The sequence below is a fragment of the Hyaena hyaena genome, unplaced genomic scaffold, assembly GCF_003009895.1.
Source record: "Hyaena hyaena isolate Hyena2069 unplaced genomic scaffold, ASM300989v1 scaffold_523, whole genome shotgun sequence".
NCBI lineage: Eukaryota > Metazoa > Chordata > Mammalia > Carnivora > Hyaenidae > Hyaena > Hyaena hyaena.
The window spans coordinates 1277763-1295092 of NW_024081150.1; the positions used below are offsets into that span (position 1 = coordinate 1277763).

The 17330-nt window shown below is 37.3% G+C and overlaps 1 protein-coding gene across 1 annotated transcript in view; it reads right to left on the reverse strand.

Annotated features, from left to right (window-relative positions):
- Window positions 1–17330, reverse strand: part of DCC (DCC netrin 1 receptor) — a gene marked incomplete at its 5' end in the record, with an annotated part of 141654 nt that overhangs the window by 30643 nt on the left and 93681 nt on the right. Inside the window, 2 exons of the mRNA XM_039255249.1 lie at window positions 3658–3870; window positions 13808–13963. Of these exons, the coding sequence (XP_039111180.1) occupies window positions 3658–3870; window positions 13808–13963 (369 nt within the window). The remainder of the gene's footprint in view (window positions 1–3657; window positions 3871–13807; window positions 13964–17330) is intronic.

The window sequence follows — 17330 nt, forward strand, 5'->3', positions numbered from 1 at the left end:
AACCATGAAAATATAAAATCAACCCCAAACTCAGAGATATTGGAAAATATGAAAGAAAAGATGGTGTTTAAGAAATCTTTTCAATAAAAACAAGAACAATGGTTTAAGAAAAAAAGAAGGCTCTCAAGTGTACAATGGAAATAAAAGGAAACGAGATCTTGCCTGCATGGCATTAGATCAGAGAATGGTTCTTCAGATATGCTTATTATATGAGAGAAGAGGTGTAGAGAAAGCAGAAAGGACTCTATTTTCCATCTTTTAAAGACATAATACACTCATTTATGCTACATTGTGTCAGACTTTGTTTAAGGTTGCTTTGGTATTATTGTAACAGGAAGAAAACAATAACAAGTAAATAACACTGCCATTGCTTTATTCTGTCAGTTGTCAGATGTTCTTTCTAAAGTTAAGATTCTTTGTTACCAAAGATCTCTGGAGCATGGGTTGACTTCCAAATATTGTTATTCCAAGGCAAATAATTCTGCCACAGTAAATTTTCATGTGAAATAGACTTCAGAATTTTATTATCATCTCCTTTTCACTGTGATTCTTTACTTAGTTGATCTTTACTTCCACCTATAGAGAATAGTTAACACTATAAAGTGCTTTGGCACATTAATTTTTTGATGTTATAAAATTGGCATTCTTTTGCATAACAGTCAAACCTCATATGTTTCCTCATTACAATGTGAGCAGAGAAGGCTTATGAGGAATTGGTATTCCTCAACTCAAAATTATTTCAGATGTTTTTCATGTTTTTTCTTTTTAGCAGTTTTGGCCTGGTTTGATGTAATAAGTTTTTTTAAAAATTATCTTTGCTTTTGTCATTAAGTAAGTTAGGCACAAGCTAAGAGGTACAAATGAGTTCCTAAAATTTCAGAACTCATGCTTTCTGTAGTCAGGGAAAAAAAATTCCCTGGGAGAATGGGAGAAAATTCATCATTCAGTAATTGTATGGATTTAACTATGTTACTCAAATTTTCTGTGTCACAATTTCCGTATCGATGAAATGGTGTTAAGAAAGCAGCTACCTCACAAAGTTGTTCTGGGGATCAAATGTGCTGTTACAAGTCTTCAGAAGCATGCCAGACATATAGCACATGTTCAGTAAAGAGTTACTTATTGTTAGTCGTTGCAGTTTACCTGCTCTCTACCCTGAACACCAGTCACTTCCAAGGTCTATTCTCTTGGTTGGCACAATAGTAGGAAACTGTGCGATCAGAAATCACCAGTCAGTGTGCTCTTGACGCAGGAATTTCATTAAGTGAATTCTCCTGCTTCATACTCGTCCTTGGCTCAATTGGCAAAGACCTCATAGTTTCAGGGTACTATAAAGTAGCAGACTCTCCCCATAATGTGCATGGAGTATATTGATATGGGGGATAGGGAGAGGGGTTTGGGCAATACAGATCTGCTTTAAATCCTAGTGTGGGCTTCTTTTGGGTTATAAGAGCTATTTCCTGTGAAATGAAGTCACAACCTCCATTGAGCCTATATGTCAGAGAAGACCTCATCCATGCATCCCAAGGGATGGAATCCTTCCTGTGCTCCAACCCACCTCCCAGGGTGTGGTAGCTAAGCATCTATACCACATACCACAGGAAAGGGAGAAAACCAGAGGGCGTGAACACAAATCAATTTATATGGTACCAGGAACAAGATATATTCTTAATATAAATATTAGGGTCATAACCTCAATAGTATTTTTTTCTAGTTTTGCAGTCATCATGAGGCTTATAAACTAATGCAGTGACTACAATTACCAAAGGTATGGATCTGAGTAACAGAAACTTAAACCTATTTGCTGAATAGCAGATTGGTCAGTCCAGTGTCTAATAAGGGGGTCACCTCAATTTACTTGGAACCATTGAACTTTACTCTCTTACGCTTGATATATTGGGGCCGTTAAGAATTATTCTAATGGTTCAAATAATTTTAAGCACTACATAGTTCTTTACCTTTATGTGTCTACGTATCTGTGTATTGGCCTATTTTCATCCACTTATCTCTTGATCTTCCTCTTTCTTCTCCTTCTACTCCCTTTCCTCCTTCCACTTCTTCTTTCCCTCTTTGCCCTCCCTTCTCTCCCTTAATCCCTAAGAGAATCAAAAAGGAACCCTGGATTAGTACTACAGGATGCCAGATGAAGTGATCAATTGAACACTGCATTGGGAATTGGGGACTTTGGTTGTCATCTATGCCGATTGATTTTCTTAGAAAGGCATGCGTGAAGGTTGGTTTTCCCTAATTCCAGTGTTGGATGTATGTGTGTGGCAGGGAGGGATGGGGTCCCCCCACCAACACCAACCAATTCTCAGGCACCAGCAGAGTGCCTAAGAATTCAACTCAGTTCTGCCATGATAAATCCAGAAATAGTATCAGATTCCACAGGTTAAGAATTCAGCCATATAAGACTGCCTCCCACCCCTGACTTCAGATGCCAGTCACAAGCTACAGGCTGCAATCTGTGCTTCTGAGCTACCGGCTACAGGTGATTCCAACGACTTCCTTCTTAGGTTTGATTAATTTGCTAGAGTGGCTCACAGAATTCAGACAAACACGCTTGTCAGTTTTTAAAGGATATGATAAAGGATACAAACCAACAGCCAGATGAAGAGATACATAGAATGAGGTCTGGAGAAAGAGCATGGAAGTTCCATGCCCTCTCCAGTCACATCATTCTCCCCAAATCTTCACATGTAAACCAACATGGAAGCTCTCCAAACCTGTCCTCTTAGATTTTTACTGAAGCGTCATTGTATAGTCATGATTGACTGAGTCATTGGTCATTGGTAGATTCCACCTCAGCATCTCTCTCCTTTTACGAGGCTGGGGGTGAGACTGAAAGTTCCAACGCTCTAATTATGTGGTTGGTTTTCCTGGCAACCAGGCCACACCCTTGGTGGGGGGTATCCAAAAGTCATGTTCATTAAAAAAAAAAAAAAGTCATGTTAATCAACATAATAAAAGACACCTGTATCTCCTTATCACTAAGGAAATCCTAAGGTTTTGGGGGAGCTATGAGCTCCAGAGTGCCCAGAAACTGTGGAGGAAGACCTAATGTATACGAGAAATATATTTTGATCACCTGAATGACCAAATATGTATTTCTCATAAAGCACAATATCATAGGCACCATAGAGATGCTATTTGCTATCTAAATTTTTGTTTTTTATTTGTAAAATTAAGAAGTTGGACTCTACCCTTGTTCTAACACTCCTTTCCAGCCCTGGAACTGTGACATAAGAACTTCCAGAAGATGACTACTAAAAGGCCTAAAGCAGAGTTATGGGATTATTTGTCTTTCTCTAAAAAGTGGGTTTTCAGAGCTTTGCACCTTTACCTCTAGTCTTGGAGTCTAGCCCTAAATTCTAGGATCCATGTGGCAGACTAAAGAACTAGAAAATTGTCCAACAGTGTTTAGGATTAATGAACAACTTTTCGAAGGAACAAAGGGCACCTACAACAATCCAGTTGTTTGCCAAGGCAGGTACTTAAGAACTGCTCTATAAACACCAGTAACAGAGAGGAGCATACTGGGCATGCAATCAGTGGCAAACAGGTATATTGCACCTGGCCTTCTCAGGAACCCTCCTGTGTTTAAGTAGAGGCACCAAGGATAACAATTATTTAAATGTGAACAAATGAGCACTTTACCTTGCTGAGACAACAGTGGTGTGTAAGGGACTTTCGGTTCTATTGCACTCATTGGTGGAGGTAGCAAAGGGTTAGCAAAGCTGCGGAGTGGGTGAGTTGGTCGAACACAGGCCGTGGGGATGGTTCTGCTTGGTGCCTCCTCACTGCTGGGATGCTCAGGCTGTGCTGGGGGCAACATGGGTGGCTGCTGGGTGGCTGGTCCTTCACTCACTGCTGCAATGGAGACAAGAAAAGCCATTCATTATTCCAGGACAGAGCTTGCTTTCCCTAAATTAGCTGGAGGGCCTCCGAGTCAAAGTCAGAGAAAGATCTGGATCTGGACAATCTTTTCTTCAAGTTAAAAACATTCTCCTTCCGGGGCGCCTGGGTGGCTTAGTCGGTTAAGCGTCCGACTTTCGCTTAGGTCATGATCTCGCGGTTCGTGGGTTCGAGCCCCGCGTCGGGCTCTGTGCAGACTGCCAGCTCAGAGCCTGGAGCCTGTTTCAGTCTGTGACTCCCTCTCTCTCTGACCCTCCCCTACTCACACTGTCTCTCTCTCTCTCTCCTAGAAATAAATAAAATATTTAAAACAAAACAAAACAAAACAAAAACATTCTCCTTCCTCTTCCTTCATAATTTCTGGGATATAATAGTCCCTCCCCTTTAAACAGTGGAAATAGATCCAGCGGGGCAGGGCTCTATCTTGCAGAAAGCATAGTAAAATATACACAGCATTGACTCTATTGCCTGAACTAGTGGGGCCCTGTAATCATAAGTGATGTAGCAAGAAAAAAGAGTTATTTCTCCTTTCATAAGGAGCAATGCCAGTGAATTTCAATATCCCAAACCCAGCTACAGCTGCATTATTATCTACCAGCCAATATGCCAATTTTTTCTGCAATTTAAACATGCCATGTCAACTGTCACACAAATCAGTAACCAGGTGTTCAAGGCATTGCTAATAAAATCATACAAATGATAGCCACTATCATTGTCTTTCATAATAAAAGAGAAGCATATCCAGCTAAAAAGTTATATGAGAGATGACTTTGCTGGAACAAGTTGCCTGAATGCAGGATTATAATTTTTCCTCTTTGGCAGCAAACCTTGCAATTTTCAGCCAGATTACTATAGTTGAAGATGTTTCACATAGTCATTTGCAACTGCTTTTGGGTATTTGGACAGTTTTATGTACAGAGACACACCTTTTATCCAGAAAACACAGTTGAGTCGGACTAACATATTGGTAAGACAGTTTCTTAGGCTAAGACACTGTGACTTGATTTTACCATTCATGTTCAAAGTCAGCAGGTCCAGGTGAAACTATAAATGAAAAGAGCTGGATAGGAGGTATAAGGTTGATGAAATAAGAGTATTTCTGATGACTTATTTTTAAAGAATGTTCTATTGGGTAAGTGGGGAAAATGCAGTGATAGGAGATAATATCTCATTTGAAAGAGAATTTTTAACCAGGAAATATTTCAAGATAATTAGTTTGTGGGATAATTTTGAGACAACTTTCTGGGAGGCTCAGTGAGGTCAGCAAAGGGCAGAGGAGCTAGAAAGAAAATTTGATAATGCTGAAGGGAGTAGAGATTAAAAATACCAAAGATCAAGACATTATTTTAAAGATATGCAGAAGTGAAATGTGTCTTCAGAGGGTATTTGATATTAACACACATTTTTCTATATTCAGAAAGGTTAGAGGTCTTCTGGGTCACTGAGAAGCCTCCAGGCTTACCCCATTCAAAGATAGAGGCAGGGGAAACATACGATTGGCTGAGGACAGGATGTAGCCATAAAGCAACCAGAGCTAGTAAACAGGCAGTCTTGATAAAACATTTCTTCAAAGAAAATGTAATCAAGACAGCAAACTGGATAGAACCCTGGGGATAAGAGGAGTTTGAGGAGAAGTGCTTCCTCTTTAGGCTAGGAAGTCCTATCATGGAGGGGAGGGGCACATGCATGCAAAATATCAAGGTTAAAAGGTGTGGCTGGAAGGAAAACATTAAGGCAAATCCTTGGTTATGTGGATGCTCACAAAAGGGCAGATAGGATGGAGACTTCAGGTAGGTGTTAATTAGGAGCTAAATTGCTTGTAGGACCATAAAGGAGAAAGGGGCACCTGGCTGGTTTAGTCAGTAGAGTATGTGACTTTGTTTTAAAATTTTAAATGTTTTATTTATTTACTTGTTTTAATGTTTATTATTGAGACAGAAACAGAGCATGAATGGGGGAGGGGCAGAGAGAGAGGGAGACACAGAATCTGAAGACAGGCTCCAGGCTCTGAGCTGTCAGCACAGAGCCCGACGCAGGGCTCAAAACCACAAACCATGAGATCATGACCTGACCCAAAGCCGGTCGCTCAACCGACTGAGCCACCCAGGTGTTCCTATGTTTTATTTATTTCTGAGAGAGAGGGAGACAGTGTGAACAGGGGAGGGTTAGAGAGAGAGAGAAACACAGAATCTGAAACAGGCTCCAAGCTCCGAGTTGGCTGTCAGCACAGAGCCCGACACAGGACGCGAACCCACTAACCGTGAGATCATGACCTGAGCAGAGTCGGACGCTTAACCAACTGAACCACCCAGGCACCCTGAGTATGTGACTCTTGATCTCAGGATCGTGAGTTTGAGCCTAATATTGGATGTAGATATTACTTAAAAATAAAATATAAAAGAGAGAGAAACAGGTGTTCTTGTATTCAAATTACACAGCCCTCCTGAATACAAGAACACTTGTTTCTCTTTCCTTCATATTCTCAGGGGCACCTGGCTGGCTCAGGTGGAAGGGCATGTGACTCGATCTCTGGGTCCTGAGTTTGAGCCCCATGTTGGGTGTAGAGATTACAAACAATTAAATAAATAAAAACTCAAAAACTGTAACTAGATGGTTGACAGGATAGTTTTAGAGACAAAAATAATTATGCTGATTTTACTCTGGACTCGTATTTAACCTAATGGAGAAAATGACCGATGTTCAATATGTGAATAAAAATACAGTATCTCTTAGCTTTAGATCTGAGAGAAACAGCTGTAGGAGCCCAGAACTGGATCCGTCTACATCACAAATGAGCTAGTGTTTATTGCAGGTCCGTATCTTCCAGGGAAAGAAATTTCATAATTTTCCTTAAAAATCTGCTGTAAGTAATTCTATTGAAGATGGATTATAATAAATCCATATCATATTTTAAGAACTGCCTTAGCAATTGAAGAAATAATAATATATTGTGTGGCATGCTGCTTTATTTTGTCCTTTATAGTTTCCTGTTCTATTGCTTCTACATTTTTGAAATAGAAAAGGTCTATGTTAAAATATTATTGTGACATTAAGTTTGATAAAATTTGCATGTACTTTTTTAGTTTTCTAAAATTTAGTTTCTCAAAATCCCCAGGCTTCACAGGAATTTTGATGACATCGTGAAATGTTCTGGGGCCACTCCCATTCCTATTCTCTTTAATGGCATTGCTCATTGGCATCTCTAAAATTATAGATTCTCCATATGCCCCATCTTCCATCCCCAGGTCTTCAGGTGGTGACCATGATTCACACTGGGAACACATCTCAGGGAAGCAACAGTAGCTCCAACAAAGATGGACACGATCTTTGGGGAAACCAATCCCTAGCACCATCCATTGTGAAAGGGGAAGTATCTAATCTAATGTGTTAGGTGGGAACAAGAGACAGAATGCATCACTAATTCATAAGGGACTATGAATTAATAGTCCTTAATTCAGTTTTGCTAAAAAATGATGTTTGCTTAATATCTAGTGCAATGGGCAAAGTACAGATTTTCCACAGACAATTCATAATTACTATATTTTATGTGGAGCAAGAAAAATGCTTTTCAGAACTGGTTGACATTTGAGGCAGTCAAAACTCTTAAATGCAATAGCAATGGCTCCACAGGAGAAAAGCCCTCATGTCAGATGAACCCATCTGGCCAGATCAAGAGCCAGCCCAGGACACCTGTGTGAAACAAACTGGCTCAGTGATGTGATATTTAGATGTGCAAAGAGCTCTGAAAGTAAAGAAAACCTCCCTTTGCCCACGAAAGTGCAGTCTTCCTGCAATTCAGAAAGTAAAGTGAGAATCACATATGTGCTAGCAAGGTACTTGTTTTCCAATGATGAAGTAGTGGGGATGCATTGTACAAATAGCATACAATTACACAGCAGAGTCAAATTTCAAGGCACTTTATAATAATTAATGTCAACACAGAAATAATTGCTACAGAGTGGCAAAAATATTGTAAAAATGGAAATAAGGATTTTTATTCTATCTAAAATTGCAATATTTGAAAGAAATGTAGCACACCAATAACTCCACGCAGAGACTTTGAGACATGAATGCTTAAGGAACCCAATTCCCACATTAATCTCAGAGCACCGTCATGCAATATTCCTGAGTAACCCCAGATCCTCACAGGGTGGATTCTTGCAAAGACCCTAGAGAAAGATTCATTAACTCCGTTGTGTCTGTGATTTTATCTAGGTCAAGTCTCATTAGTTATTTGATTTCCATCTTGGAAGAGAGCTGGCACAGGAAAATAAAATGGGTGAAGCTGACCAGCCTTCTCATTAACAAAGACAATACACAAACTAAAAGGGAAGGTTTAAAAAAGCATCTAATCTCTAGTATCTACCTGTTTCAAAGATGAGAAAATGGGGGCACCAATTTTATAGTGACTTGTAGAAACAGGGCCTCAAGACTATCTACTGGTTGAAGTTTTCAAAATATTGCTCCATTTCTTCTTTCCCAGGGACAGTTTGCCTACTGAAGCTAAGAGCAGTACTACAGTTTATTAGCAGGAAGAGGAGATATTTGCCTGTCACAACTATATATAAATCTTTACCAATGGATCACCAAATGTGTGTAATGCAAATGTGCTATAGCCTATATTTTTCTTTTCCTTCTGGTAGGAGAGAAATTCAGCTTTATTTTTGAGTTCAGAAAGCACGTGATCTTTTGGGGCAGAGTTTTAGTGATTCATTTCTTGTGCAACTCAAAGTTCTTTCAGATAACTTTGAGGAAGGAGAGTCTCCCCATTTGGCACAAATTTTTCTTTTCCTCCGTGTGACTTCTTGTTTCTCAAGGTGACTAATAAGACATCTCCAGCCAGAGTCATGAAATGTTTTCTGCTTGAGAAAGAACACGGATGTTTAGTGTTCTCCAAGGCATTTAGAAACCGATACAGAATGGCTGCAAGTTAACTGGTTCTGACAGTGATTTAGAGAATATTTAGTTTCCTAGAAAAGAGGGTGGTTATATATTTTTTCTTTTCTAAGTAATCACTTGGAAACATATCTATTTCCTATTCGTTTTGCACTGCACATTCCTCTTGCTCAAAAATTATTTACTGTATTACTGACTATATATTTTAAAAACCTGTGATATCTTGGCCAGGAGTGGTATGTCCATGCCTTTTGATCTAGGAGCAAGTTCAAAAATTACTAAGCTAAGCACTCTGTTAGGAATCCTTTTTTATATAACTTAATATAATAGTTATGTTATATATTTTATATTTATATTATGTATTATAGTTATCTAATTACCCTTATTTAATAATCCTTACCTTAAAATAAATTAACAAGATTTAAAAAATTATTAAAGAGACTAATTTTTCTTTATTTCATTCATTCATTCATTTATATCTAGTAGACTTTATTTTGTAAAAGCATTTTGATTCATAGCAAAACTGAGTGAAAGGTACAAAGGTACCCTCTGTCCCCACATATACAGCCTGCTCCACTATCAAAGTCCTGCACCAGAGTGGTACATGAGACTCTAACCACAAATATAAACAAATCTGTAGTCATTAAGGACAAATAAAAACACATTTTATCATAGTTCACTTATTGTTCTTTGGCTTGGAATACATCACTCCAATCTCTGTTACCACGTGGCCATCTTCTCCCTGTGTGTCTGAGCCCCTTCTCTTATAAGGATACAAACCATATTGGATTAGGACTCACCCTAATTAAGCATGACCTCACCTTAGCTTGATAACATCTGAAAAGATCCTATTTCTAAATAACGGCTCATTCACAAGTATTGGAGGTTAGAACTTCAACATATCTTTTTGAGAGACACAATTCTATTCATAAAAGTCTGCCCTCTGGCCCTCAAATATTCATTTCCTTAGAGGTCTGGGTCTATACCATCTCTTCAGGCAGAGGGAAGACAGCCATGTGAGGGAGGCAGATATTGGAGTTACATAAGCCAAGAGATACCGGCACTACTAGAAACTGGAAAAGGCAAAGATGGATCCGTCCCTAGAGCCTTGGGAGGGAACATAACCTTGACAACACCTTGATTTTGGAGTTCTAGCTCAGGAGCTACGGGAGAATAAATTTCTATCATTTTAAACCACCTAGCTCATGGTCCCTTATTAAGGAAGCCTAAGAAATGAGTACATACACTGTAGGAAAATCTGAAACACAGACTCTACGATAAGAAATGGTGACACACACCAAGTGCTCCTGGTGAACAGTAATCTGTCGTAGATTGTATTATTTTTTCACAATTCACCCTTCCCTCCCTTCTCCTGTGAATTCTCTAGTTCATGAATATATACCTCTATCCTATTGGTATTGAGCTTCTCCATGTAACTTATTTTGGCCAGTGGGGAAAGGAGAAAAACTATACCAGATTATATATTATTTTTGTTTTCATTGACATTTAACTTTTGGAATGATTATCCCTGTGATTCAGTGAAGCAGGCTTGCATGTTGCAACAAATCAAGAGAAAAAGGAAAGAGTAAATGGGATGCTGAATCCTCAGAAGGAGACCATGTCTTTAAAAGAGAAAAAGAAACTATAGGAACACATCATGAATAAAATAAAATGGCTAATTTCTTTAAAAAAAAAAGAAGAGAACTTTGACTTGTTTTTGTCTCACTGTGGTGAAGAGATAAAGGTTATTCTACACATTCTTCTCACACTTCCTTTTAAAGTCAGAGAATATAGATGAAATCCAAAGAAAACACTACATGGTGATATGATGAGAGAAAAACTAGACTAACACTATAATCTTCTCTTTCTTGCTGGGGAGAGTTCATTTCAGAAGCAGAAGCAGGGACTTGAGGCCTCTGAATTCTTTGGAATCATTGCCCTACTTATCCTGGGATTTGGCAATTTTTGGTTCCTAGACTTCCCATATCTTCCTCATTTAATCCCCTTCAATATGGTTTGGGAAACTACTTTTTCCTTGAGTTTTTGCACACAACTCTATTCTGTAGACATGATGTGCAGTGAGAAAAGGGAAAATAAATCTAATTCTCTCTTGGCAGATTTTTGATGCCTTTTAATTCTAACCTTGCTACATCTAGACAATTTATGATTTCTTAGAGCTGTCCCTGTTGGGTTGGAAAAAATATAGCTTACCTCACAAATATATTTTATTGCTGTTACCATCTTATCTATTACAAAACATCCTATCTCACATGAGCTGCTGAGTCACCTGTTCCTAACTAAGGGAAGAAAGCCATAAAATCGATTTTAAAATGCTGTGCTTGAAGAAAAAAAGTCAAATGGTATAGGAGAAACCACCAGGGTGTATATAATAGATTGAGAGTATCTCTCCATATCTACTGTCCTTAAAACAAATGAAATACTACTCTTAGGATATAAAATCAATATATAAAAATCAGTTGCATTTCTATAAGCTAACAATGAGCTATCAGAAAGAGAAATTAAGAAAACAATTTCATTTACAGTTGTATCAAAAAGAAAGAAAGCACTTAGGAATAAATTTAACCAAGGAAGTAACAGATCTGTACACTGAGAACTATAAGACATTGACAAAACAAATTGAAGAAGACGTAAATAAAAAGAAAGCCAGTCCATGCTCATGGTTTGAAAGGACTAATATTATTAAAATTTCTGTACTGCCCAAAGTGATCTAAAGATTCAATGCAATTCTATCAAAATTCCAATGGCATTTTTCACAGAAATAGAATAAGCAGTCCCAAAATGTGAATGGAAGTACAAAAGATCCCCAAAACCCATAGCAATATTGTTAAAGAAGAGCAAGCTGGAGGTATCACACTTTCTGATTTCAAACTACATTACAAGGCTCTAATAGTCAAACAGTATGGTATAGGCATAAAACCAGGCACACATATTAGTGGAACAGAATGAAGAGCTTGGAAATAAACCCATGCATATATGATCAATTACTTTATGCCAAAGAGCTAAGACTATACAGTAGGGCAATAGTGTCTTCAGTAAATGGCACTGAGAAAACTGAATTGCCACATGCAAAAGAATGAAACTGAGTTTCTTACACTGTACACAAAAATGAACTCAAATGTTTCAAAGACTTGAACTTAAAACCTAAAACTGTAAAACTCCTAGAAGAAAATAAAGAGTATAAGCTCCTTGACAATGGTTTTGGCAATGTCTTTTTGGATTTGAAACCAAAAAGCAAAGGCAACAAAAGCAAAAAGAAACAGATGGGATTACATCAAATTAAAAAGCTTCTATACAGCAAAGAAAAGCATCAACTAATGAAAAGTCAACTTTTGGGATGGGAGAAAATATCTGCAAACCACATATATGATAAGTGGTTAATATCTGAAATATATAACAAATTCATGCAAAACAATAGCAAAAAATTAGGTTAAAAATGTGCAGAAGAACTGAATACACATTTTTCCAAAGAAGACATACAAATTACACATTTTTTCCGAAGAAGGCATCAAAAGGTCAACAAGTATGTGAAAAGGGTATTTGACCTTACTAATCATCGGGGAAATGCAAATCAAAATCACAATGAGATATCACCTCATACCTGTTAGAATGGCTGTCATCAAAAAGACAAGAGATCATTGTTGGCAAGGATGTGGAGAAAAGAGAACCCTAGTGCACTGTTGGTGAAAACGTAAATTGGTGCAGCTACTATGGAAAACAGTATAAAGATTCCTAAAAAATTAAAAATAGAATTACTGTATGATCCAGCAATCTCACTTCTGGGTATATATCCAAAGGAAATGAAAACAGGATCTCTAAGAGATGGACATACGCCCATGCTCATTGTAGCATTATTCACAATAGCCAAGATATGGAAACAACCTAAGTGTCAATCAATGGATGAATGGTTAAAGAAGATGTGGCATATATACAATGGAATATTATTCAGCTTTGAGAAACAAGGACACTTTTTTTTGCAGCAATCTGGATAGACCTTGAAGACATTATACTAAGTGAAATAAATCAGGCACAGAAAGACAAATACTGTATGATATCACTTACATATAGAGTCAAAAAGACATACTGATAAAAAAAAAAAGAGAGAGAGAGAGAGAGACTAGAATGGTAGCTACCTGGGGCTGGGGAACCGAGGAAAAAGAGAGATGTTGGTCAAAGAGTACAAACTTCCAGTCGTAAGATGATTATGTTCTGGGCACCTAATGTACAGCATACTGATTATAACTAATAATATTGTATTATATATTTGAAAGCTAAGAAAGTATATTTAAAACATTCTCACCACAAAAAGAAACCATTCTTATGTGACATGAGGGGGGAATTAGCTAACTTTATGGTGATAATCATTTTGCAATAAATAAATGTCTCAAATCAACACATTATATGCCTTAAATTTATATAATGTTAGACGTCAACTATATCTTATTAAAATCAGAAAGACACATAAATGAAAACAAATTAAATACTATTTTGGAAATCTTTTTCTCCAACAATTATTACTTAAAAATTAAAAGAGATTGCTTAACTGATTTAACTAAAGAAAGCTAAAGCATTCATCTAAATACTGGTTCATCACGAATCAGTGAGACACCTTTAAATACAATCAACAGACACGCAAGAACATGTTAGAAGTTAGTCACTTGATTACTAACTTCCTAGTTGACAATGTATTAATCTCAAGCACCTGGCCCTTTGTTGTTTTACTGGACCAGTTAACGTTTGTTTCCCCACAACTTCCCATATTGTCTGTGGAGTGTACTGCGGAAAGACTCCTAGAGGAACAGTCTAAAAGCATGTGGTAGGATCCAAAGGACTGACTGTGCTCTGATTGTGGCCCAGGGCAGAGGTAAGTCAATTTTCCCCAGGATGATAATGTCAAAATGCTATACATTTAACAAGGCATCCTTGGCTATTATTCATTTGTTCTCTGTAAAAAGAAAGGAAAACGCATCACACTGACTTTTTCCTGCTCCGAAACCTCGGTCCACAGATAATGTCGGGAATGGCACAGGCCGGAGGGTGAACTGCGGGTGGGGGTATCCACACGTGGGAGATGGAAGGATTCCTGGGTACTGGGCGCTTTCAAGGGTTGGCACAGGGATGGCGCTCACGACGGCTGCAAAAACAAAGATATTGTTTTTATTATTATTTATCTTATGTTGCCACCAATGAAGTAGAAAGGAAATGGCTCAACTTTCCCGTCTTCAAATCCATGCATGCTCTTCATAGTGTCTTGGAGGTTCCTTTACTTACTTCTTTCCACGAAGTCTCTCTTACTTTACAAAAGACAGCTTACTCCTCCAGCACCTTACTATAGAACATTACTCTGAGATTTCAAACTTCCCAGGGTTTCAATTAAAACTTTTTTTTTTTTTTTTTAAGACAGAGAGTGAGGGAGAGCAGAGGTAGAGGGAGACTCTCAAGCAGGCCCCACAAATCAGCCAAGAGCCTAACAAGTGGCTCCATCTCATGACTATGAGGTCATAACCTGAGTCGAAATCAAGAGTCAGATGCTCAACAGACTGAGCCACCCAGATGCCCCTAAAACTTCCCATGGTTTCAAAGAAAGAAACAACGAATAAGGCTTCCTGGTGTTTGTTTTGGTTCGGTTTGGTTTTGCCTTTTACTTTCTGCTAAGCAAGAACCCAAGAAATGTTGGGTTGTTCAGACACTGAATATATTGGGTAAAGTGGGCTAAGAAAATGGGAATTTTCTGTTAATTCTGTGAAAGATGGAATGCTCTTGAGAGATGAACAGATATTGATAGGTATAGTCTCAATAATCAAGAGGATTTTAATTTAAATAGAAAATATCTTCAAATCACAAAAACAGTACAGCTTAATGACACATTAATTTAAATATAACTAAATGTTGTCTGGGAATAGCAAACATTTTTACTTATACTCGCTTAAACCCACAAATCAATATCTTACACAATATTTCCTAGGTGTATTAAGCATTATTCAATTCCATTATTCAAAATCTATTAAATTATATCACATTATAAATTATTTCTTCTGGGGCGCCTGGGTGGCTTAGTCGGTTAAGGGTCCGACTTTCGCTTAGGTCATGATCTCGCGGTTCGTGGGTTCGAGCCCGGCGTCGGGCTCTGTGCTGACTGCCAGCTCAGAGCCTGGAGCCTGTTTCAGTCTGTGACTCCCTCTCTCTCTGACCCTCCCCTGCTCACGCTGTCTCTCTCTCTCTCCTAGAAATAAATAAGAAAAAAAAATTAAAAAAAAATAATTTCTTTTTTTAAATTTTTTTTTATTTCTAGGAGAGAGAGAGAGAGAGAGAGACAGCGTGAGCAGGGGAGGGTCAGAGAGAGAGGGAGTCACAGACTGAAACAGGCTCCAGGCTCTGAGCTGGCAGTCAGCACAGAGCCCGACGCCGGGCTCGAACCCACGAACCGCGAGATCATGACCTAAGCGAAAGTCGGACCCTTAACCGACTAAGCCACCCAGGCGCCCCAATAAATTATTTCTTCTAATTGTAGTTAATCTTAATGTTACGTTATCTTAGAAAATGTTTAATATTTCTTATCTCTTTTTAATAAAAAATAAGATTTTAAGCTAGGTCCAGGAATGATCTTCAGCAGTATATTTTTGTCTATTACATTACTCAAGCTGTTCCTATTTTAGGCATTAGTTTAATTAATAAATTAACAATAAATAATTATTAATAAATTAATAATCAATAAATTAATTATTTAATTACCCTAATGCCAATTACTGGAGTTCAACATGCAAGGCTATACATATTAACCAAAGAAAAAGCTTTCTTTTTATCATATTTCTCTTAAATAAGTAATTAATAATCACTGATACAGATCACTTTGCATTATTTTAAGTTAGTTAGAAACAGCATGTAGATTTAAAAATATTTTAACTTAAAATGCAGACTAATTATTTTAAATATACAGCTATTTAAAACAAAAGGGCTGCTTCTAGTAAAATAGCTTTCTTTTAAAATTACATTCTGAAAAATTTATTTCTCAGTGTATTTATAATACTGCTTGAAATGCTTATTAACATGTTTATCTGAATTGAAAAATAAAAAAAATATTGGTTTCACAATAAGGACTAATTCTCTTTATCATTAAAAATTTTTTTAAACATTTTATTTATTTTTGAGAGAGGTAGAGACAACATGAGCAGAGGAGGGTCAGAGAGAGAGGGAGACACAGAATCTGAAGACAGGCTCCAGGCTCTGAGCTGTCAGCACAGAGCCTGACGCACGGCTCAAATCCACAAACTGTGAGATCATGATCTGAGCTGAAGTCCTACACTTAACAGACTGAGCCACCCAGATGCCCCAGGACTAATTCTTTTCAGTAGGTTAAGTGATAGGCACTTTCCACAAATTGAATGAAATACTATATAGATATTAATAGATAAGAACATGTTTCAAAGAATTATATTGGCAATGGTATAAGTGATATTTCAATGCTTCCAATCCTATCTTAATATATTATATTATGTAAAGTGCCTCTTAGTGAAAAAAGTTTTCAGATGTATCTTATAATTACTCTGTAAGTCTCGGTAAAGCTTTTTATAGGTGTACCTCTTAAAAATGAGGAAATAAGTAACTTGAATGAGTAACAAATACTTTTGAAAGTCAGGCAGTTTCTAAAATTTATATTTGCAGTATAACTGGAGGACAATATATTTTTAAAAAATCTTTTTAACGTTTTTATTTATTATTGAGAGACAGAGACAGACAGTGCATAAGCATGGGGAGGAGCAGAGAGAGGGAGAGACACAGAATCTGAAGTAGGTTCCAGGCTCTGAGCTGTCAGCACAGAGCCCAATGTGGGGCTTGAACTCACAAACTAAGAGATCATGACCTGACCCCAAGTTAGACGCTTAACCAACTGAGCCACCCAGGTGCCTCTGGAGGACAATATCTACTTGTTACTTGAAACATTATAAAAAAAATAACTTCAGGTGAGAATCCAAAGTATGAATTTGACAAATAATTTGGAAGGAGTTCAAATCATTGAGTGACTGCTATAAAAATCTCATTGTAATAGTCACCCACATATATATGTAAACAAAGTTTCTTAGTGTTTAGATAAATTTAAAAATATTGGAATAGAGTTTATGGAAAAAGTAACATTCATCCACAAATGTATGCAATAAGTGTTTAGAAAAAGCCTCATTCGTGTCGTTAAGTGATAGAATTCTAATAAAATCTTTCTTTATACACAATTGTACAGAAATACTAATTGTAGTGTTAACTCAATCAGAAGAAAAAACCCAGCAGTTGAAATCTTATGCTCACATAAGTCTATAACATAAACATATAATTTCAGTTTATAAAAATATTATGTTGCAAAGAAATAGATAGATGATCAGTAAAAGACATAAAGATATATGATATTTGTATATTATTCTGTAGGGAAATTGAATTGCAGGTCCTAGTTCAAAAAGAAACAAGTATAAATTTTTCTTGGTTAAAGAGAAGCTTCCTCACATATTCTGTAA